The sequence below is a fragment of the Oratosquilla oratoria genome, chromosome 18 (genome assembly GCF_046742065.1).
Source record: "Oratosquilla oratoria isolate Oo_2021 chromosome 18, ASM4674206v1, whole genome shotgun sequence".
Lineage (NCBI taxonomy): Eukaryota > Metazoa > Arthropoda > Malacostraca > Stomatopoda > Squillidae > Oratosquilla > Oratosquilla oratoria.
The window spans coordinates 58,038,082-58,063,316 of NC_134794.1; the positions used below are offsets into that span (position 1 = coordinate 58,038,082).

Genomic DNA, 25,235 nt, shown 5'->3' on the forward strand with positions numbered 1-25,235 from the left:
GTATTTCTTCATTATATTTGGTACCATTGCTTTGTGTTTCATGCAGTGCGTGTTGGTTGTATGAATCATAGAGTTACTCGCGAGTATTAGTTAAGTTAATTAATAACTATACAACAGTAACGAATTAGAAGAATATTTTTAATATTATATAAATAGTCAATATATGAGTCACTAATTCTTTGTTTGCATTTACATTGCATAAATATAAAAGCAAGAAAAATATACTTGTTGGCATCTATCTATGCCTCAAGATTCCAAAGAGGTTTGCAGATGACAGTGACTTGTGTGTAGTGGGAAGGGTTGGAGTAATGTCCCGGCCATTGTGATTTATAGTGCTATTTTTAGTGTATTTGGTCCAATAGATGGTTGAATCATGTTTAGGAGGTTCAATCGTAAACAAGTGTTCATATTAAGTTTACTATCAGTGATATTATGCGTAGAAAGAAGCATCGGGTCATCGGTTCAAGGTAAATAATACTCCCTCTGTTCCGTGTCTAGGAACTCGCTTACTGTACTTCCTAAACAATTTCCCTACATTTATCTATTTTTGTACCTAATACCCGAGGCGGTTTTTCGTAGTGCCCCAAGTGTACGCCTTTAACATTCTGTGCAGTACACGTATAAAATACGAAATCATAATGTTGCTGTCATGTTAAGCATTTTCTTTGTCTTGAAATTGACCAGGAAGAAAATATCAATGGATTCTGTGCAGGCCTAGAATAAGATTCTTATTGTTTTTTCAGAGGATATTGTATTTTGTTATTGTTTACCAGTTCTGTGTGTGAGGATAACGTCGCTCCAAAGAGATGGAGTAGTAGACATTAAATATTTAAGGAGAGTTGGAAGGGATAGAGGTAGTCAACATTGAACATTAATGTTTGTAAGATTTTTTTTTTTTAATCAAAGAAAACTGTTTTAATCCAAAGTCGTGATTCTGGTTACATCCAGTGGGAGTAAATCAGATATATTATTTATTGAAGGTAATTAAAGTGTTGGGAGTTCTGAACTTCTGGAAACTTTCTTATGAATAACAAAAATCTGATGGTTCTTTTTGGATTCTCAGTTTTTTCTTGTATGGTTTGACATGCCCAGAATAATTCAGAATGTTCATTCATCAAGATCTTCTGCACAACTGTTAGGACATACTGCATGTGGATGGGAAGAAATGTTTACTGTGGATGGAAGTGTAGTTCCTCATTGTACTAAGATGGTACAGTAACAATAATCATTCCTTTTTCCCTTCATTATCATATTGTGCTAAGATGGTACAATAATCATTATTTTTTCCCTTCATTCTTTCATTCCTCTTGTTTCACCAGATGATGTACTTTGGGGATTTTGTTTGGCAAATGTCAGGTTGATTTATTCAGTTGATGTAATGCCCTGTTGTTGGGTCTGAGGCCCATCTGTTAATGCTCTCAACTGTTATCATCAACATAGCTGTGTCTCCCTTCGATGCCTAGCATGCACACATATGCTACAAGGTGGTAGTCTCAACAACAGCCACCAGCTCTCAAGGGACTGTATATTGTTCAGTGACCAAGCTAACTGACCTTTCTGACAACACCCATTGACGAACAATAGATTCTCTGCATCTCAGGTCAAGCCCTCTACTTTGGACAATGGCCCAACTGCATTTTGGGTCAAGCTACTTGCACAACTGGCCGGCGCCTCAACCAATGCAACACAGTCTTCCAAAATTTCCTTATAACTTGTATGGCATCAGCCTCCTTATTCCATGATTGGCAACCTCTGTTAATATTTACATAGGAACTCTCCAAGTTTTGCTTGGAGCTTGCTTTGTATTTTGTAGTTAGAACTAAACAGGAAATTAAAGCCCGAGTTTCTTTCGCCACCAGTTCCAAATGTGGTACTTCAACCTACACAACAAGGTAATGCATAGTTTACTTTAGCACAGGACCTGCAATTTTATTCAGGTTAGGGATGATGCAGGTCATGTGCGTCATGATCGTCTTTTTCATACAAAGATGATTTCTGTTAAAAAATTTGATTTAATATACTTTCATAGTGTGTGTATTTACCTAGTTGTATTTTGTGGGAAGGGGAGCTATGCTCATGGTTGTATCTCACAGTGTCTAGTTTGCTTTTAAACTCATGAATGGTTGTTGCGCATACTATTTTTTCAGTTCTCTTCTGTAGCTATGTTTTTTTATTTTCTTTCCATGTCCTCTTGTGTTTCTCTTGTCCCAGTTTAGTATGTCCTCTGTATTGAGTATCTCTGTGCCTTTCATGATTCTGTAGATGGTCAGTAGGTCACCTCTTTCTCTTCTTTGCTCCAGCGTTGGTAACTCCAGTTTACGCAGTCTCTCCTCATATGATAGGTTTGCAAGTGCAGGTGCCATTTTTGTTGCTGCTCTCCGGATTCTTTCTATTTTCTTTATAGAAAGAATCCAGAGAGCAGCAACAAAAATGGCACCTGCAATTGCAAACCTATCATATGAGGAGAGACTGGCTAAACTGGAGTTACCAACGCTGGAGCAAAGAGAGAGAGGTGACCTACTGACCATCTACAGAATCATGAAAGGCACAGAGATACTCAATAGTGTGTGTGTGTGTGTTCACCTAGTTGTATTTTACGGGAAGGGGAGCTATGCTCGTGGTGTCCCGTCTTCATATCTCATTTTATCTAAACTATTTTTAAATTCGTGTATTGTTTTTGCACACACTACTTTCTCATCTAACTTGTTCCAACTGTGTGTGTGTGTATCTAATTGTATAGGGAAATGTTCGTAGGATCCTGTCTCTGTCACCATCAAACTTGGCTTTAATTTATGTATTTTTTCTGACTTTCCATTTTTAAGATATTCCAAAACTTAATGCTCATGCATAGGAAGCTGTATTGCTTGATACCTGTCAGACATTTTTTTTTTTTTTTTTTTTTTTTTTCCATCACCTCTTGTCACTTCTATTCCAAAAATAGGGATCTTCTATATCTGTTTTGGTCATTCCTGTCATTGACCTGAACACGTTAGTTGTATCACATCATTTTTCTTCTAACAAGGAAGTTCTAGTTTGTCTGACCCATCCTCATAAGTCTATATGCTAGGCGTAGAACCATTTTTGTTGCTGTTCTTTGCAATCTCTTGAGAGTATGCATATCCTTCATTTTGTATGGGAACTGCGTATTTCCTGCATATTCTAATCTGGAAAAGAGCTCGCATATTTCCCAACATAAAACTAAACACTCCCCACTCTTGATCTCCCTTCTTTCCACCACATCCAGATTGAGAGGAAGACAACTTAAGAGAATTCAAACTCATCCACCCACCTCCCAAGTCAACATAATTTAAAAGAAAATCACTCCACCAGCACACTGCTTGTGAATATCACACAAGTACTGGAGGATTTCAACAAGATTAGGACTCCAGAAAGAACAGTAATTGTGGCAACAAATGTAAAGAATTTTTTTTACTTTCCCCAGGCATAACTTGTCAAAAAATAGTTGACAGACATCTCAACAAAGGCAAGAAATGGTACACAAGCCTTCTAGCTGGAAGAGAATATAAAGTGACTCGGTACAACCAAATATCAGGACCAAGAAGTTTCTACAGTGGAGTCCCCCAAGGAGCCATACCATCACCAGGATTGTTCAGTTTATTCATGAATGACCTTCCTCAAATCAAGAGCATGTCAAAGTTCTCATATACAAACAACTTAACCATCATATGCACTTCAGTTACAAGATAGCTTACAGCTTGACAAACCAGAGCTGTGGCAAACCCAAATCAATAACATCACCACAAAAATCTTTGGTTACATATCTTACTCCATACAGCCATGAATCAAAGAAACGTCAAGCAGTCAAGATGAATGGTGAACTTCTACCACTGAACAAAAACCCATAAATTTTAGTCCCCATATTTGATACACGCATGCTCTTCATTTCACACATGGAATACCTCACAATGTGAGCAAATAAGAAATTGAATATACTAAGTTCAGTGATAGACCGGATTTGGACAGCAAAAAGAAACTTTAGTTACAGCTTATAAACCACTCATAAGAATCACAACTGATTATGCTTTCACAGCATGGTTCTCAGCAATCAAGAAAACAAAAACATCCTGTAGACAGTACATAACTGAGCATTAATAATAATAATAGCATATACCAAAACCACCCCAATTGGCCACCTGCAGTCAGAAGTCAAGGTTCTTCCCAAAGAATAGCACATGAAAAAACTAATAATGGGTAGCTATTGGTTTTGCAAGATGGACAGAGCCCATTTTAAAAATCTGGCTGCCCCCTAACCTCCATCAGGAGGTGCAGACAAGCATTTGACTTGGCCTATGATATCTATCCAATTCAACCATAATTATATCTTGCACCTTTTCATGCTTGGAGAGTTGGCAACCAGCAGCAACTCCTCCCCGTCCACTCTCAGCTGGTGACAAGAACAGTCCCACATCAGTACAACAGACACCAATCCAAAATGTCTTCATAGAGATCAGTGGGAGGGTCTGTTGTGGGACTGTTGGTTTTTCACTTGGTGAAACTTGATGCAACAGTTTTCATTATCAGTACTGTTATAAATGGAGTCTGACACCATTGTTAAAAATTGATTTTACTGATAAGGGGCCACCTTGGAAATATGATGCTGGTATATTGCCCCTCTATTGCAAAGAGAAGATGGGAAGTTGAAGTGTGAATTGAACAATAGCCTAGCTTTTCCCTGGGGGATGAATCCTGTTCACCCACATTTGAGGCAGGGAAGCCAGTCCTCCCACATTTGAAGCAAGAATACTGCCCACTACTTTATAGAGCGCCTGTATTTACCTAGTTGTGTCTTACGGGAAGGGAGCTACACACATGGTGTCCCATCTCTGTATCTCGCCATGTCTGATTTCCTATTAAATTTGTGTGTATATTTTGCACACACTATTGTTTTGTCTAGTTTGTCCATACATCCACCAATGTGTGGAGAAAACTGTTCTTTTTCAGATCTCTTCTCCAACTCTCCTTTCTGAGCTTCCATCCATGTCCCCTTATATTTCTCTTATCCCAATTTAGTAAGTCATCTCTATCAAGATTCTTAGTCAAAAAGTTACCTCTTTCTCTTTTTTGTTCCAGAGTCAGCATTTCTAGTTTTGACAATCTTCATATGATAATTTTGATAGTGCTGGGGCCATCTTTGTAGTTGCTCTTTGGATTCTCTCAATTTTCCTCGTATTCTTTTTGGTACTGGGTGACCATAGTGTTGCTGTGTACTCCAGTCTTGGCCTAGTCAGTGTGGCTAGTATTTTCTTTACTATTTCTTCATCCAAGTAAGTAAAAGCCACCTTTATTGATCTTAGCAAGTTATAGGTTTAGGCGTCAATTTTTTTAATCTGTTTATCAGGGACCATGTCCTTTGTGGTGATTACTCCCAGGTCTTTTTCAAATCCTACTTTCTTTACTTCCTTTGCACCAATTTTATATTGTACTGGTATCCTTTTTTTTTTTTTTTTTTTTTTAATTTTTTTTTACTTTTTCCAAATTCCATTGTTACATATCCTTTTTTTTTTTTTTTTTTTTTTTTTTACTTTTTCCAAATTCCATTATGTTACATTTTTTAATGTTGAAGTCCACTTTCCACTTCTGACTCCACTCCCAGACCTGTTCAGATCTCTCTGCAGCAAATCGTAATCCATTTCAGTACTCACTTTAACAGTTTTGCATCATCTGCAAAGAATCTCGTAACATTCCACACCCTCATCCATGTCATTCACATAAGCAGATATTATTGGAGCCAATACTGATCCTAGTGGAACTCTACTAATCACCTCTTCCCAAGTAGAACTCTTATCTCTGAGCACTACTCTCATTTTTCTTCCATGCAAGAAGTGCTCCATCCATTTCAGTAGCTTAGCTTGTACATCTCTTATGGTTTCCAGTTTTCTTAATTATTTTTTGTGGTACTTTGTCAAAAGCTTTTTGTAGGTCTAAGAAATCACAATCAGCCCATCCATCCCTTTCTTGTATTATATCTAGTATTCTTGAGTAAAAATGGATCAAATTTGTGGTACATGATCTTCCCTGTCTAAATCCGAACTGTCTCGGATTTAGAGTATTGTTCTCCTCCAGATGTTTTATCCATCTAATTCTTTCACAAATTTTGGCTACCATACTTGTTTAAGGAAACTGGTCTGTAATTTGTTGGGTCTTCCTTATTCCTCCTTTATATATTGGTACGAAGAGAGGCTTAGGCACCTAAACTTACACTCTCTGGAAAGAGCAGAGTGCGGGGTGATCTAATAGAAGTGTTCAAGTGGATCAAAGGCTATAACAAGGGTGATGCAAACAAGGTCATTATAATAAAACAACAGGGCAGGACTCGCAGTAATGGGTATAAACTGGACAAATTTAGATTTAAGAAGGAAATAGGCAAGAATTGGTTTACAAATAGGGTGGTCGATGAATGGAATAAACTTAGTAACCACGTAGTAAGCGCTGAAACTATCAGTTGTTTTAAAAAACGATTAGACAACTTTATGGATGGGGATGACAGGTGGTGATGGATACGGAGCTGCCTAGTGTAGGCCTTATGGTCTTTTGCAGTCTCCTTTATTTCTTATGTTCTTCTTATATCAGCATTTCTATAACTTCTATAACTCTCCATTTTGAGTTTCCTTCCATGTCCTCTTGTGTTTCTCTCATAATTCTGTAGATGGTCAACAAATAACTTTCTCTTTGTTCCAGAGTAGGTAATTCTAGTTTTGACAATCTCTCTTCATATGAAAGTTTTGATAGTGTTGGGGGCCATCTTTGTAGTTGCTCTCTGGATTCTATAGATTTTCCTTGTATTCTTTTTAGTACTGGGTGGCCATAGTGTCACTGCGTACTCCAATTTTGGCCTTATCAGGGTGACTACTATTTTCTTTACCATTTCTTCATCCAAGTAAGTAAAAGCCACCTTTATTAATCTTAACAAGTTATAGGTTTAGGCGACAATTTTGTTTATCTGTTTTTATCAGGGGATGCATCTTGTGTGGTGATTACTCCCAGGTCTTTTTCAGATCCCACTTTCTTTACTTCTTTTGCACCAGTTTTATATTGTCCTGATGTCCTTTTTTTTTTAACTATTTTCCAAATTCCATGTTACATTTCTTAATGCTGAAATCCCTTACCCACTTCTGACTCCATTCCCAAACCCTTATCAGATCTCTCAGCAGTGAGTCCATTTCAGTACTCACTTTCTTTAACAGTTTTGCATCATCTCCAAAGAAGTTCATGTAAAATTCCACACCCTCATCCATGTTATTCACATAGCAAATGTTATTGGTGCCAATACTGATCCCTGTGGAACTCTACTAATCACATCTTCCCAAGTAGAAAACTTATCTCTGAGTACTTCCCTCATTTTTCTTCCATGCAAAAAGTCCTCCATCCATTTCAATAGCTTACCTTCTATCCCTCCTATGGTTTCCAGTTTTCTTAATAGTGTTTTGCATGTGACTTTATTAAAAGCTTTTTGTAGATCTAGGAGTGCTCAAGCAGCCCATCTATCCCTTTCTTGTAATATATCTAGTAGCCTTGAGTAAAAACAGATCAAATTTGTGGTACATGATCTTCCCTGTCTAAATTCGAATTGTCTCAGATTTAGTACCGGTATATTGTTCTCCTCCAGATGTTTTATCCATATACTTTTTATAACTTTTTCACACTTTTTTGGCTACCGTGCTTGTAAAGGAAACCAGCCTGTAATTTGTTGGATCTTCCTTATTTCCTCCTTTATAAATAGGTACGATATTTTTCTAATCTTCTGGTATTTTTCCTTCTTTGAGTGAGCAACTTATTTTTGTATATTGTCTATTAGTTCTTTACATTCATTTGATATCAAGTTTTATATATATATATATATATATATATAATATATATGCCCATTGATCTGCACCATCATATAATATTGACATATGTATCTCGGAGGAATTTCTCTGTTCACTTCAGGGGCGTGCCAGTTGGTAGTGGGTCTTGTGACTGTGTGTGTGTGAAACTTTTGCATCATATTTTGTACAAAACCTGTTCAATGTGGATGACCCAGGTTAGATTTTCATCTCTAAATTGACAAAGCTCCTGTTGTCATTAAGGCAATCAAGTCTGGTAACCAATGTAAAGGTGTCAGCTCTTGGATAAGTACCATTATGCACTGTATGTATACAGTATATATATATATATGCCAGTATCATTTCATGATACATGGATGGTAAGAGTTTTTGTGTATTACATCTTTAGACAGGCAATTGTTTGTTTGATGCAATATTTGAAAGATCTTACCAGCTGTTTGCATTTTTTGTATGACTATATATATATATATATATATATATATATATATATATATAATATATATATATATGTGTGTGTGTGTGTATGTATGTATACACAATTCGTGGCGCAGTTGGTAAAGTTCTCGGCTGCCACTACTGCGGTCCGGGTTCGAATCCCTCACTAGATCAGTCATATATGACCTCTGAACTCGCTTCCGGGAGGGAAGTAGCTGTCGATCACGAGTCCAACACGTGGTCAAAGACCATGGTGAATCACACACACACACACACACAGACATACACGCACATACGACTCGGTGGCGTGGTTGGTAGAGTCCCCCGACTGTCACTACGGCGGTCCGGGTTCGAATCCTGCCCAGGGCTGAAATAATTTCAGTATCGCTGCGCTTCGAGTCGTTACTCCAACTCGTGAGCAGGGAGTTGGGTGTGTTTGTGCGTGTAAGGTCACAGCATTACCCATAGACCGGTCATACGAGCTGTGAGCTCTCTTTTGGGTGGAAAATAGCTGCCGATCACGAGTCCAGCACGTGATCCAAAGACCAAGGTGAACACACACACGCGGGACACCACGAGCATAGCTCCCCTTCCCGTAAAATACAACTAGGTAAATACACACACACATGCACACAGGGTGATCAAAAAGTCCCTGTGCACCTAATTTTTTAGTATTATAGGTTGTGAAAAATTACTACAATGTATGTAGATAGCGTTTTATTAATTATTTTATAGAAAAAAAAATATTGTAAATGATATACATGTTGGTGAACTTTATAGTAGATGCTGGAAAGGACCCACCATCCGCCTCAATGCATCTTGTTGCGGGTGTCATGTTTCTGTAGACGTTTTTCAACACAGTCATCAACTTGTTGAATATAATTTGTGATGGTTTCTTTCAATTCTTTAATTGTGTGGGGATTACTGCAATATATTTTTTTTTTCCATAGCGTCCCATAAGTAAAAGGTGAAGATCAGGAGATTTTGGTGGCCAGAATCTTACTTTCAAACCTTCCGCCAGCTATGGCGAATGCTGTTTACCATTGGAAGGTAGTTTTACCTGATGTTCTAGTTAAGTGTGTTTGGCTTATCAGCTTATTTTCAAAACCTACCAATATTTTTCGGAACTAAAATTAACAAAAGTTAATAGAATTCTTCTTTCCAATGGTAGAAAGTGGTGCGGTTACCAAAAATTGTATGTTAACATCTCGGTGAAGCATTTAATGTATGCGCAGTAACACCATCGTGCTGAAAGTAACCAATTATTTTGTCAGTTTCAGACTGTTGTCAAAAAATGGTTTCAAAATTTCGATAATGTAGTGTTCAGAATTAATTGTGACGGGAAAAATTTGGGCCAACAATTCTTGAATTCGAGATTGCACACCAAACCCAAATCTTTTGATAGTGCAGTGGTTTCGTGCATAGCATGAGGTTTTTCTGCGGACCATATTCGAATGTTTTGATTGTTCACATCAAATGGGACCAGGCCTCATCAGTGAAGAAAGTATGGTCAAAGATGTTTTCACCATGTTTTTCCACGAAATATCTGGGCTCCTGTTCTTTTAACTCGTGGACTACCATAAACTTAAAAGGTTTGAGATGTAACAATTTCTTAACAACTTTATATGCACTTCCAGAGGACCTTTTGTCGACTGGATCTTGGAGCATCAGCTACTGAACCCGTTTCTCTAAGTCGTCTAACTGTATTACGATGCGGAACAGGAACGCTTGGAAATTTGTGTATAAATGCTTGATGAACGTTGTGACAATATTCTCCCGATTTTTTTTAAGTTTCCTCAACTAGAAAGATACGACACTAGTGGCAGCATGACCTTTAGTTAAGATCTGAAATAAAATAAAATGTAATTGTTTATAAATTTTTTACTTAGGATCAAAAAGCAAAATAATAAAACAGATTGTAATAATGGCAGCTACACAGGACTTTATTTATAGAAAATAGGTCCACAGGGACATTTTGATCACCATATATATATATATATATATATATATATATATATATATATATATATATATCTATATATATATATATATATATATATATATATATATATATATATATATATGGGGGGATATACTACAAGGCTGATGGAGTTGGGGCACTTGTCAATTCTGTTTCAATTGGCACTCAGAACACACCTTGTATCATGGCACCCCCAGCATTTTGTGAAGATTGAAAAAGTGCCTCCGCATGGTACAAAGAGACTTTTTTTTCGGGCTTTTTTTCGGGTTTTTTTTTTTTTTTTTTTTTTATATCCATGATATACTTGTTTACATAGATAAACAGCACTGAATAGCCCATTTAAGTCAGCATTGTGTCTCTTAAATGAACCCAAACAACACATTGGACAGACACTCTCAACTTGCTAACACATGGTGACTTTATTCAGGTTTTTGGTGGTGTGTAGGACTGAAGTTGTGTGAGTGTACGTTTGCGTGTGAAATTTACCTAATTGTAGTGTACAGGAAATGAGCAACGCAAGTTGGGTCCCGTTGTGTGTGTGAGAGAGAGAGAGAGAGAGGTTGACCAAGTCAGCTCGTTTAATCTTCCCTTGCAGGTTTGATGGTACTTAACGATTGGTGACCTTGTCCAGGTTATCTTTGATCTAACGAGGGGACGGGAGGTCAAATCTATCCTCGTTAATCCTCCAACACGCAGAAGGCACCACTGTACATGACTAAGATTGCCGCTTAGACGGCAGTCACTACCAGTAAAGGTGATGGGGCGGCCGAGATGGATTTGATTTCACTTATAAATAAAATCGTCTGGCGGCAGATAGATAAGACACAAGAGTCGATTGTAGATACCAAGGGTTTGATGTGGACTGGTGTCAGATCGCCTGGCGCCAACCAGAATAAAGTCAGTAGTAAGACACAAAAAGAACCCTGCACATAGCGGTCCTCTGGCACCAGCGTCGGAGAGAATGATCTCCCCAGCCTCACGTCTTCATGTTCCAATAACACCAACGCCGCCATCTGGAGGTGCAACCCCGAGGGAATGTCACTCGGTACCAAGACCGGGTCCAAGGTGTCTCTCAGTTTCAACAGTGGTTCCTCATGTAATGGGGGCTGACAACTGAGAAGAGGCCCTCGTCGTCTTCTCCTCCTCTTCCTCTTCCATCTCCATCTCTTTCTTCTCCTTCATTTAACCTTCCAACTTATAAGCCCGATCCCTAGCCCCCCCCTCCATCTCCTCCTCTTCCACCACGTCCACCCCCACCTCACCTTCCTCCTCCACATCCTCTCCCTCCAGCAGAGAACCGGTAGGTAGAAACGTTCCCAGACCGAAACCACACCGACGTTACGCCCTGGAGAAGTCTATGGGAACGCCTCCTGTGGACCGTTACCAGCCTCTGAGGGGTTGCGCGATTTTCAATGACGTGAAACATGAGGCAGCAGTTGTTGTTGTTCAGTCGGGATGTGGTGGGTGGGGCACCTTATATGGCGATCGTATGTGGTGGTGGGGGGGGGAGAGTGCTGTTCCTTTTCTGAACAAGCAAGAACCAGCTTGGAGGCGACTCCCACAAGCCGGGGAGTTGATTGTAAACACCGCAAGCTTAACACACACACACACACACACACACACACACACACACACACACACACACACACCACACACACAATTTGCTGCAGTTAGCAGGGCGCCATGCTTGCCCATGAGGGTAGCATACGTAAATACGTGATAAAAACACACAACACAACACCCGTGCGAAAGCCAAGGCTTTGTGGAAAAACACGGAAATAAACTTCTGCAGCAAACACAAGAAAGCTCCACATCTTGGGGAAGGTTTGCGTCTCACAGTTGGCTCCAGCCCGACACACAAGGTATGACGTACTTTCTTGAAGACGCACTAGTTATGACGTACTCTGGAAGCATCATACGAACTCAGCTGTGGACCTGACCCCACGGAACTCCACTCACGCGCACCCATGAAGCGACTGACCCGTCCATCCTTGTTCTTGTCTAGTTAGTTTGTGTTTAGAGCGTTAGGCTGTGAACTGTATGGGCATTTCTTCTAACCCGAAGAGAGATGTAAGCATATATATATATTTTTTTCGATTAGTAGTATTTTCACGAAAAGTACAATGGATTTCGGCAGCCTTGTTCGACTTCCTTTTGGAATATAAAAAAAAGTTCATCTGGAAAACACGAAAGATATAATTATGTGTGTGTGTGTGTATATATATATATATATATATATATATATATATATATATATATATATATATATATATATATAATGTGTGTGTGTTTATGTGCTGTAGAATGATTTTACACTGGCCCGTCCCGCTGAAATCAGCTTATCAGACACTCATCGAAGGAGAGCGGGGTGGGGGTGGGGGTGGGGCGGAAGAGGGTCGACGACTGGTGGCACCCGGAACAGGAGGAGAAGGAAGAGGAAGGAGAGCACTCAGAAGGAAGAGGCGGGTTGCCGGCTGCCCTCGGGGCCAAGGTCAACAGTCTGGTGACCTCACTTGCCTGCCCGGTGACTCAAGGGCGCGTTTCCTGCTCGACTTGGGTATGGGGGGGGGGTGGAGGAAGAAACACGTGGCGCTCCTCGTCGCTCCTGCTCCTCCTCCTCCTTCTCCTCCTCCTCTCCCATCTCCTGCCGAAAAGCGTCGTCGCAGGCAGCAGCTGACGTCGAGACACCGCGATCGCCTGCGAACTTTCCTAGGGGTCTCAGTTTGGTCCCCGCCCAGGGCTGAAAAATGACCCATAATACTTAGGTGTAATAAGATACATATGCTATATATATTATATATATATATATATATATATATATATATATATATATATATATATATATATATATATATATATACGCTATATATTATATATATATATATATATATATATGCTATATATATATACACATATAATATATGTGTATGTATAAACACATATATACGAGTATATATATATATATATATAATATATATATATATATATAATATAAAAAAACTAGATATAGTACGATATTTAAAAGTGCGGAGAGTAAGTCTTAGTTCACTAAAATTATTAAAGACTGACAGGAATATAAAATGTAAGCATATAAAATTAGTAAAGACAGGAAAGAAAAGATGTTTGGTACGGAACTGTCGACAACTAGCTATTCAATCGTTACTTTTCAAATAAAGTGTTCCAATATTGGAACAACCTTGTGTGTGTGTGTGTGTATATATATATATATATATATATGTATGTATAGAGAGAGAGAGAGAGAGGAGAAAGGAAAAGAAGGGGAAAGGAGAGAGGGAAAAAGAGAAAGAAATAAGAGATATTTCAGGAAACGTTCATTTTTCATCATCTCTCCCTCTTCCTCTGCCTTGTTCTCACTTGCGTTTTTTTTTTTTTTTTTTTTTTTCGCGAGACTCGTGCCCCATTTTATTTTCCACGCGACCCGCTGAAGGGTCGGGACCCGCAGTTTGAAAAAACGCTGCCTTACGGGAATGGGATGGGAGCTACCTTCGTGGTGTCCCGTCTCTGTATTGCGCAGTGTCGCTGCGTACTCCAGTGTAGGCCTTATCAATGTGACTAGTACTTTTTCCACCATTTCTTCGCCCAAGCAAGTAAAAGCCACCTTTATTGATCTTAGCAAGTTGTAGGTTTCTTTGACAATTTTGTTTATCTGTTTATCAGGGGCCGTGTCATTTGTGATGATTACTCCCAGGTCTTTTTCAGAATCCGCTTTCTTTACTTCTATATTGTCCTGATATGTATATATATATATATATATATATATATATATATATATATATATATATATATATATATATATATACTTTTTCCGAATTCCATTATGCTACATGGGTGTTTGTGTGTTTAAGGGTTAGACTACCCATAGATGAGGCCATGTATAAGCTCTAAGCTCTTACACGGGAGTGTAATAGCTGTCGAACACGAGTCTAACACGTGATCCAAGACCCGAGGAGGGTGGGGCAAGTATATACATACCAGCCGGTGTGTTAGAAATTGTGAATCGCTGTGGGTCTAGCCCAGTGGCTCTTAACCTTTTTCAGTGCCCTTAGTATCCCTTGTTATCTTAAAATAAAATCTTACCCCCATCGAATATAAATATAATGTAAACATACGAAAAGGATTAGTGACACAAACCTTGCTTTGCTTTCTCATGGTATATATACATTACCATTGTTCTGGGGCTATCATATCTCGTAAACCCAGGTTTTTAAGGTCTCGTTCCCCTTGGTGGTAGCCCCAGATAGCCCAGGTCAAGAACCACTCGTTTAGCCCCATTTATCTTTTGATGAATAAAATCGCCTGGCGGCAGACAATAAGGAGCGTCATGGGCAAAGCAAGCGGAACAATCGTTAGATCGTAAAAGTGACCAGTTATTTATTTTAACTTGCATTTGTTTTTATCACAAACAATCTCGTAACAAAGGTGTATTGTGTGGATATGATCTTAATTGCCTCCACGTTTTCTGGAATTGTATGTAAAAGAATAAAATTCTTATTTGTTACTAGGTCATGAAAATAGTAACTTAGAAGTAGGGAAGATTAAGAAACTTCAGGATCTCTACATTTTTTTTTTAAGTCTCATTGGTTAAAAAATCAGCTCAAAAGTTATTAATATTAAGGTTTGATGCATTTGCCTAATAGAAGAGCATCCGGCCAATCTGCCGATATCGGACAATTTTCGGTCCACTGGATGACCTTTGTAATTTCTTTAGCAAATGCGTTTGTTTATGCCTACAAACTCGACGATTTGCTTACTTTTCATTATTGTTATTATGGGGTGAGATGGCGAATTGCAAAAGAAAATGAAGGAACGGCGATTGAAGTTGGTTGGCCGTTGCTAATAAATGATGTTAATAAGCAGGACCCATTCACGTAGTTATCAGGGTTTGGATCGTCACAGCTCATGTCCTTCAGTGGTATTCTGCGGCGTCGGGTGTGTGTGTGTGCTCAGGGGAGGGGGAGGGCGGTCAGTCGGGACCGCGTGCCGCTTGCCTGACTGACTGGCTTGCTGGCTTACTGACTTGCTGGCTGGCTGGCTGGCTGTGTGACTGGCAGCAGACGAGCGGAGGGCGACCATCCCAAGGTTCTTCGCTGAGAAGGTGACTCACCGGGCCGGCCAGCCGGCCGTCCCTGGAGGGACGCTTTGATGACGTCATCCTCCCGAAAACCCTCCTTAACACCCCCCATTCTCTCTCTCTCTCTCTCTCTCTCTCTCTCTCTCTCTCTCTCTCTCTCTCCCTCCCTCCCTCTCTCTCTCTCTCTCTCTCTTTCCACGCGCGCGCGCATGCACGCACGCACAAAGCAGGTCAGTCGGTCAAAGAACGGTGACCCGTTCAGACCGGGTACCCGGTACGAGCGCTTCTTCTGGTGCTAGAGCCAGGAAGAGATCCCATCGTTTTATCGGTGTTGTTTTCAACAATGTCGTTGCGGAGGGTCGGGAGGGGGCTCACCCGGCGGTAGCCAGAATAAACGATTAGAGGTAAGAATGGAGCCTTGCGTACCCGGTGATACTTTCTCTTCCCGTTCGATGAGGTTGCCGACTGGCGATCTCATTCACTGTATGTGGGGTGGCGGGGGGGGGGACCTTCGCTGGGGATGGAGGTATTGTGATTCATTTCGATTGGCCGTTTCCATCCCCCCCCTAACTGACGCCACACTAATCAGCAGTGTTTATTATATCACCATCTCCACTTCCTCTACCACCTTTCATCTCCACCTCCACCTCTTCCACTTCCACCACCCATTCGATAAACCCCCCTTCCTCCCGAATATAAATACACCAACACTCACCCAACGAAGGAAAGCTACCCCTATGTTGTTTTGGGTCCCACCCTTGACAAAACAAACCAATACCTAAAACAAAATAAAATGAAACAAGACCCTTTGCCAAAGACCCCATTCGGGACCCATGAAGAACGTATGTATGTCATTCATGGACATGACGTATCCAGTCAAATGCGTCATGCATGTCCCCTCCTCTCCCCTACTATGCTTTTCCTTTACCCTCTAAAGAGGGGAGAGGGTGAGCAAATTTACACCCAAGGTTGAGGAAATTAATTTACCCTCAAAACGACGGGTCTTGTCCGCAGTTCGAGGAAAGTGCCTAACTTGAGCGTGTGTGTGTGTGCGTGCGTGTGCGCGCGCGAGGCCCTTTTTCTCTTTATATAAAGGCGGGTGGCCGAGTCAAAACTCCCAACCCACTCGGCCCAAACACATTAAGACCCATTTGACTTCCCCTCCCGAGGACGCGATGCACAGAACGCCCCAAGGGTGACATCTCGTGTCCCTGAGACGGCTTAACCTTACCCTCCGAGGCGCGTGGGAGGGGAGGAGGAGGGAGCCTCTCGTCCCCCCCCCTCCCCCCAGCTGAATATACACCATGGCTGACCTCAAGGCGACTTGCATTCCCTTGGGGGAGATTACCCAAAGTCATCCAAAGAATCTTTCGCTCCTGCAGGAACCCCACGGGGTAGGCCACTGGGATACCTGAGGTTTTTCTTTTGTGGGCCCCTTGGGGGGACGCGTTTCTTCAAGTGTGGGTGATTCCTAACGATTTTCATCATTGTTGGTCTCTAGAGAAGAAAACAACTTGAGAGTCTTAGGGAAGTTGAATGCATAAGTTTTATGAAATATTTGACGGACTTTATTGACTTCCTTACGGACCAGAGGCCCGCAGCATTAGTTTATGTTTGGAGGCAAGTCAAGTCTCCACTTGTTCGAATGTACCTCCCTTCTGCTACTGCCTTCCTTGAATGTCAGTCTCCTTTAAGCCCCGGTCACTCTGTCACGATTGTCGTCAAATGTGAATTTGGAAAAACTACAGGACGACTTCGCCTACAGTATTCACTAAGGGCAATTCAGCAACATGTCTAGTATTTGTATATGTTTAACTTCTTTTAGCTCGTCATTCAGCTTCTCAATATGTGACGCAAAGGTGATTTGACATTTGGAAATTCGAAAAATAAAGAGTTGTAAACGAAGTCGTTTCTACCCAAACGAACTCGCTTGCTTCTTCTGGGACTCGACTTCTTCGGTGCCATGTTGTCCCCCGGCCAAGGACAGAAGTTTCGGTTGTCGTCCGGGTGAGATGGTGAATTGCAGATGAAATTGAGGGGGCGGCGATTGAAGTTGGGGTGTTACAGTTGTGTACCCTCAAAATATTTTATATTATTGTATTGTTGATTTATTTACTTATTTTTATCTATCTATTTATTTATTTTTTAATATTTATCAGTTGCACCTCAACTCAAGTAATGTTTTGTGACAATGGTTCGCTGTTTTCGTAGTTTCGCGCGAAATTATCGATCTCACTAGTAAAACACTCCCCTCCCTCCTTCCAGCCTTTGAATATTGGTGTAGAACTTGACCTCCTCTTTTGTCGACGTGTGAGGCCCAGAACACATCATCGTAACGTCATTAACCTCCCTCCCTTCCTCCGTCAGGAGGCGACCACCACGGTTGCATCTTCGCTGGGAAGTAGGGAATGGATGTGACCCTCTCAACCTCTCGAACTCTTTCCCTTGTTGTCATCCCTCTCTCGGGGTCACTCGGCAGGTTTCCCTACTCCCCCTCCACTCCTCCCCCCACTCCCCTCCCACCCACGCACGTGAGTCGTCTTTTGACAACTCACCATGGACGTATCGAACCTACGAACCAGAATGAATAAGTTAACAGATAAACAAGAGGTCAACCGCTTCCAGCGAATGAGGACGGCAGCAAGAGGAGCGTATGATTTATTGAGAATTTCGTCTTTTGGGAACGCTCAGACAAAGGCGTCACCTTTGCTCTACGTGCTTGCACAGTCGTTGGGAATTGAACCGACGCATCACCACGACACGAGGCTGAACGTAGATAAAGTGGACTTCACAGAGGGACTGTTTGAACACGGAATGCACTTGCTGGGGGGGAAATACTCGGAGTGTGAATCGTTACCTTCAGACTGAATCACGATACAAGGAAAACATTGCTGTTGAAATCAGGGAAGTAGTGAAGGGTGGGATGACGGGAACTTCCCTCAGTAAAGATCGGTGGGTTCTCCCATCGTCTGCAGGCCAACCCAACAGTTTCATAAAATGGGATCACATCGAAAACTAGTGGCAATTTGTTTGACGATTAAATTCGATGCCTAAATCTGGTCTCTCCAGGTTGCTAACGAACAGCGAATCATAAGGTATAGGGTATATGTAGTAGTGGCAATGGGAGATTGCCCCAGCTCCTCATCTCCATCCGGACCGGATCCAAGATATCTATTAAACATATATTCTATTGTCCTCTTTAATTAGTAGTGCTCACATTTGCATGAAGTAGTATACAGACTCACACCACCTCACAGTCAACAGTCCAACGTTTCTTCCTGATGACGTCTATGGTAGGCCATGGGTACATCGCCAGATGCTATGGGTTTGCAGATTTCCAAGCAACATTTGTTGATAGTGTTGTGTACTGCATACATATATTCGGATTTTTTAAATCCGCTTCTCGAATTTATTTCATTAACCTACAACATTTAATTTTTGACATTCCTTTGATGTCATATATGAATAATTACATATAAATTCGAAAATTTGTGGTCCGGTATTGGAGTCGATTCCATAACTTGATCATAAGCAAATGGCATCTGTGTCATGACGTCATGCCGATGGCCAATCATTGAGCTTTCACCAGCGGCGACGGACGAATCAAGTGTTTGAGATTTCAGCTTCTCAGATGAGTGCAGAATTCAAAATCACAAAGGAAAAGCTCTTTTTAAAGAAAAAAGGAAGAAAACTTCACCGATATAGGGTTTACAATTGACAAGAGGCGTAATGTCACCTGTGACAAGCTCATTACAATAATATCACATCAAAGGTTGAAAGATCGTGGTGGGTGGTAAATATATTAATATTTTCAATGGGTATATTTAATATGTGATAATTATTTACTTGAGCTAAACGGCAAGCGTGGTTCCTATTGTAACACCATAATCTTGAGGATATTGGAAGTCCGTTACTTGAACTGAATTCTCGAAAGCCAGACAAGATCTCTCTCTCTCTCTCTCTCTCTCTCTCTCTCTCTCTCTCTCTCTCTCTCTCTTTTTCTCGAGATGCACAAGGTGTTGTGAAGGCGAACGTAATGTAGGCGTTCAGGACATCGAGCCAAGACCTTTCGTCTCATTAAAACCCACAACCTGTCATTTTGATAGGAAACTTACCCGACAGACTTTGATGTCGTCTCCCTCCATATAAAATTGCCTTCTCCCCCCTGCCAGTGGTCGAAATGTGGCTACGTTATGGGTTTGAATGTAGTCTGTAGAATATCATAGATCATCCCCTTCCGCCCACCTTCCTCCCTTCCTTCCTTCCTCCAAGGCACGGCACTTCATACACCCTTCAGACACTTCAGAGTATTACAAAGGAGACAAAGCACCTCGGAGGGAAAACGAATAAATAAGACGCCTCAGTCTCGGGGGGGAAAAAAAAGTGTATAAAAAGACTCGTTCACTTGTCCTTCAACTTTCCTCCTCTTCCTCCTCCTCCTCCTCCTCCTCCTCCTCCTCCTCCTCCTCCTCTATCTCCTCGCCCATATCTTTCTCGTATCCTTCGGCCTCATCCTACTCCTCTTCCTGCTCTCTCCTCCTCTTCTTCCTCCTCCTCCTCCTCCTCCTCCTCCTCTCTCCATCTCCTCGCCCATATCTTTCTCGTATTCTTCGGCCTCATCTTACTCCTCTTCTTGCTCTCTCCTCCTCCTCCTCCTCTCCCCATCTCCTCGCCCATATCTTTCTCGTATCCTTCGGCCTCATCCTACTCCTGCTCTCCTCTTCCTCCTCCTCCTCCTGCTCTCCTCTTCCTCCTCCTCCTCCTCTCCCCATCTCCTCGCCCATATCTTTCTCGTATCCTTCGGCCTCATCCTACTCCTCCTCATCCTCCTCCTCCTCCTCTCTCCATCTCCTCGCCCATATCTTTCTCGTATCCCTCGGCCTCATCCTACTCTTCCTGCTCTCTCATCCTCCTCCTCTCCCCGTCTTATCGCCCATATCTTGCTCGTATCCTTCGACTTTATCCTACACCTCCTTTTCCCCCTCCTCCACGTCCTAACCTTCCTCATGAACACGATGCTGGCACTTGGGTGGACTCGCTTGATTCTCCTTGCGCTGCGTTCGACAACTGGCTGCCGTTGAGCGAATTTGTTCAACCAAATTCCCCCCCTCCCCCTCCCTCCCTCCGAAAGTGATTTGCATATTATGTATCTTGTCACGGACAGACACGGATAGAAGTGTGAATGTGGGTTTATTTTAGGGACCTTAGTGGCGCCCCCACGGACTAGAGTCACGCAGCATTATGATTGGAATCAAACTCCCCATTAAAAATAACACTGGTCGCTACTGTCTCTCCGGTCTTCTGCCCTCTTTGTCTCCATAGACACCTCTATAAATCCATCTCTTCGGCGCGGTGATGTCATGGACAAAGTATTCCTAATCAAACATTAACGCGATTGTAAGTTTGAATGCGAGAGCAGACATGGTTTGGAATGGATCGTCTTGGGCCGAGAAAGAAAGGCGTGCGCCACTTGGTGTTTACAAATTGCAGTAAGTATTTGATCCTCAAAGCGTCTTGCCCCACCTCGTGTTTCTTCTCCCATCAATCAAAAACCCTAGCAGCACCATTGGTGACGGTATTTTTGTACGTATTTGTGTCTGTGAAGAACGCATTTCCGAGAACCTCCCATCCCTGTTTCCTGTCACGTGATCGCGTCCCAAGGCGTGTACGCCTACGCCCTGGAAATGTGGTCCTGAGTCACCGGTTAACAAAATGAAAATAATACCATTATCGTAAACACGTTAAGGTGTGATCATGCTATAACTTGTTTTCGTCCCAACGTTGCAAGCTGGGTCGACGACCTGATCCCAGAGGAGATCGTTGGTTTGCCGTAGGCCGGGGGGCAGTTGGGAGTTGCATGTATTTCCCGCCCGTACCACCAGGGCGCAGAACTCTTTTATGAATCTTTATGGGTGGTCATCAGATACCATAAAGGTCGACGCGGGTGAATTGAAAGGAGAAACATTGACTTTAGAGCGTGAACATGAGCAATAGTTGTCGGTCCGTGTTTGTCGAGTTGCAAGTGGAAAATTGGCCTCCATGCTGCTGCCTGGCGGTCTTGTGACGTCTGCCACATAGCTTCGGGAGTCCTACCCGCCACCACCACCACCCGCGCTACACGCCACCCGCGCTCGCCTTGATCACTCCGCTGTTCACCAAGGGAGTGTTTATGGTTATTTAGTCCTTAGTTTTTATAGCTCTTCCCAGTTTTATAGATCTACTCGTAGGGGGTACCCGTTTCAGACTGCCATGTTGAGTCCCACCTTGGGGGTTGATGTTTCGGAAGTTTAACGCGCGCGCTTTCACAGTTAGCCGACCTACTGTACACTCGCACGACGTGACGTCACTAGTGTTCGTATGTTACATTGTCCACTTCGTCTGTGAGGTGAAGATTCTTTTTACACATATTCTTCTGGTTTATGATAGCATGTTTTTACTTAGCTGGAAGATAACGTCGGAACAAGTAGGTTGATTCTGATCAACCGCGAAGCCTCGTTATGGGTGGATGATGTGGCTGGACTAAGTTTTGTTGTTCTCTAAGTGAAAGGATGGACGGCGGGTGATGAATAAGAGGATAGATTTGTGGCGAGGAAGAAATTGACTCGCTCAGTGGGGAGTGGGGGGTTAGCCCCCCCCTCTCTCTCTCTCTCTCTCTCTCTCTCTCTCTCTATATATATATATATATATATATATATATATATACACGCATGTATAGATAGGTAGATAACATACATACACAAGAATTTGTTGTGCGTAGAAGAATCTGTAAGATGTGTTAAAAGTGTATATATTGCACAATATTATTGAGTGTATGGATAGTGAGACCATCATGTGTGTAGGGGGTGGGACAGTGGTATTGAATCTATATTGTCAGTAATAATGATCATATAGAGGCCGTGAGGAAATGGTCACACTTGGAATATTGGTAAACATTTTTGCTTAGCTGATTGCTATCCATGAAAGCAAAGAGGAGATTGTATGAAGGAGTGATTGTACCGATAGCACTGTATAGGGGCAGAAACATGGAGCATAATAGAGGAAGACAGGAGGAGTTTGAGATGAGGTGTCTGAAAAGTATGATAGGGGCTACTAGGCTGGATAGAGTGAGAAACGAGGAGGTGTGGAGGAGAACGGGGGTGGAAAAGGAGTTGGGAGATAGGGTGAATGAAAGAGTATTGTGATGGTTTGGACACATGGAAAGAATGAGTAAAGAAAGATTAGTAAAAGGTGTGGAAGGCAGGGGTGGAAGGAGTGAACATGAGGAGGCGAGAAGACAGAATATAGGGGTGAATGGAGAATGGTTGTGTATGGATGATGCTGTGATGCCTGAAAGGGAGTGGGTGGGGGAGGGACTGATGAAGGAGTATGTGTGAAAAATAAATTGATGCAGCCCGAAGGGATTTCTCTCCGTCTTCCTTTTTCTGCATGAAGGGACGGAGAGGTCAGGAGGTCGCCGATTAAATGAAGCTGTATGGCTGTGGATGTGCTCCAGTAGGAGCCAAGATAAGAAGGAGGGAGGGTGGTGAATGGGAGTGGACTATGTAGGGATGGAATGGGTGGGAGTGGATTTGATTCCTTTGTTTTTTGGCTACCTCCCTTATAAGGGGAAAAAAGCCTTTGGTATGTATATATATATATATATATATATATATATATATATATATGTGTGTGTGTGTGTGTATGTATGTATGTATTATCATCACCATCATTATTTATTATTATTATTGTTGTTGTTGAAATTATTATTATTATTTTCATTAATATAGAAGACGAAACTGATAGGGAGGAGTGGAAGTAATTTAAGCTGGTTGCTCCGAGAGAGCGAAAGGGTGAAGACAAAACGGATCACTGTTTTGTTTTTGTTTGGCTCCAAAAGATGTTGTTCACCGTAGGAGAACCACTGGAAGCTCTACAGATGGCTCGGGTACCAGCTGCTCCTCCATAACATTGCATCAGATGCCTGGAAGTAATATCGTTATAGGCCAACAAATGCACCAGCATACAGCATATGCAGGGCCTGCCAGTTTGTTTGTATGTATATATATATATATATATATATATATATATATATATATATATATATATATATATATATCGGGGGTGACGAGAAAAACAATGTGGTTTCTTTTTTCGTGTATCTTCTAAATTGAACGAGATGCCCATCTTCAAAGAAGTTTATGAAATTTTACCCTGGGAATATTGAACTAACCAAACCTACCACACTCTAACCGCCTCCCAAAAACTTGTTTAAGCATACAAATATAATTAATAGTAGTAGTGTTTAATGGTTATATTAATGTAAGAAGCACTAGCACTAATGTTAATAATAGAAAAATAACGGCCCGATTAGTAAGTTAACCTAAACAATTGATGGCCTGAGCATCCGGTTGCTTACTAAGCATTCCTTATGCTCCCCCAAGCATTTCCTTATTGTGTGTGCGCGCGAGCGCGCGCGCGCGTGTGTACCTGCATGGAAGCTGGTTTCCTTGCATACATTTTTGGTTGAAGGACGCAGCATACTCAACTTAAATGACCTTGAAAGCTTTTAAGTTTATTTGCCAATTCCTTAGCTGTAGATGGATGAGAAAGGTATACCAAATGAAACCATGTTGTTCTATATTTCAATATCAACAAACTTGCGACGCCGCTTCTGTAGTACCAGACATCTTGAAGTAGAGTGGCACAATGCGAGAGTAATGGTTTCTGGATTGGACTTACATTCTTCATTCTCTGGGAACCAGGGAAGGAGGCTGTGTGCTCATTGGAGCCCCGTGGGAAGCTCCAATGACATCACACGAACTCACGGAGCCATAACCCCCGTCCCCGATTACCAGAGGAGATTGTAAAATAACTATGTGATTCACCACGGTTTTGGATCTCGTGTTAGACTCGTGATTGACAGTTCTTCCCCTCCCAGAAGAGAGCTCAGAGCTCATATGTGACCGATCTATAGGTAATGCTACATAATCCCGAAAATAGGTCCAGCTTAGATAACACGCTTTTAGAGAAAACTGAGTGCGAGAGAGACTTGGAAGTTCTAGTGAGTCCGGACCTTAAAACCAGGAAACAGTGCATTAGCGCCAGGAATAAAGCTAACAGAGCATTAGGTTTCATTGCTAGGACGGTAACGAATAAAAGTGTAGAGGTAATTATTGAACTATCTAGCGATAGCTAGATCTATCCTTGATTGTGCGGTACAGTTTTGGTCTCCGTCCTACAGAATGGACATCAATTCACTAGAATCAGTACAGAGAAGAATGACCAAAATGATACATGGACTCAGAAATTTGCCTTACGAAGAGAGGCTTAGGCACCTTAACTTACACCCTTTGGAAAGACGCAGAGTGCGGGGTGATCTAATAGAGGTGTTCAAGTGGATCAAAGGCTTTAACAAGGGTGATGCAAACAAGGTCATCATATTAAAACAACAGGGCAGGACTCGCAGTAATGGTTCTAAACTGGACAAATTTAGATTTAAGAAGGAAATAGATAAGAATTGGTTTACTTGTAGGGTGGTCGACGAATGGAATAAACTTAGTAACCATGTAGTAAGCGCTGAAACTATCAGTTGTTTTAAGAAACTATTAGACTACTTTATGGATGGGGATGACAGGTGGTGATGGATACGGAGCTGCTTAGTGTAGGCCTTATGGTCTCTTGCAGTCTCCTTCATTCTTATGTTCTTACACGCACACACATACCAACTCCCCTCCCACGAGAGTTGGAGTAACGACTCGCAGCGCGGTGATACTGAAATTGTTTCAGCCTTGGGCGGGATTCGAACTCGGACATCCGTAGTGGCAGCTGAGAACCCTACCAATGTGCGCGCGTGTGTGTGTGTGTGTGTATGTAATATATATATATATTTATATATATATATATA

General features: G+C 41.7%; 1 protein-coding gene across 1 annotated transcript in view; it reads left to right on the forward strand.

Moving 5' to 3' along the window:
* Nucleotides 1-286: 286 nt before the first annotated feature.
* LOC143035271 (uncharacterized) overlaps nt 287-25,235 on the forward strand; it is a 91,602-nt gene continuing 66,653 nt past the window's right edge. Inside the window, exon 1 of the mRNA XM_076202125.1 lies at nt 287-467. Within this exon, the coding sequence (XP_076058240.1) occupies nt 374-467 (94 nt within the window). The 5' untranslated portion in view covers nt 287-373. The remainder of the gene's footprint in view (nt 468-25,235) is intronic.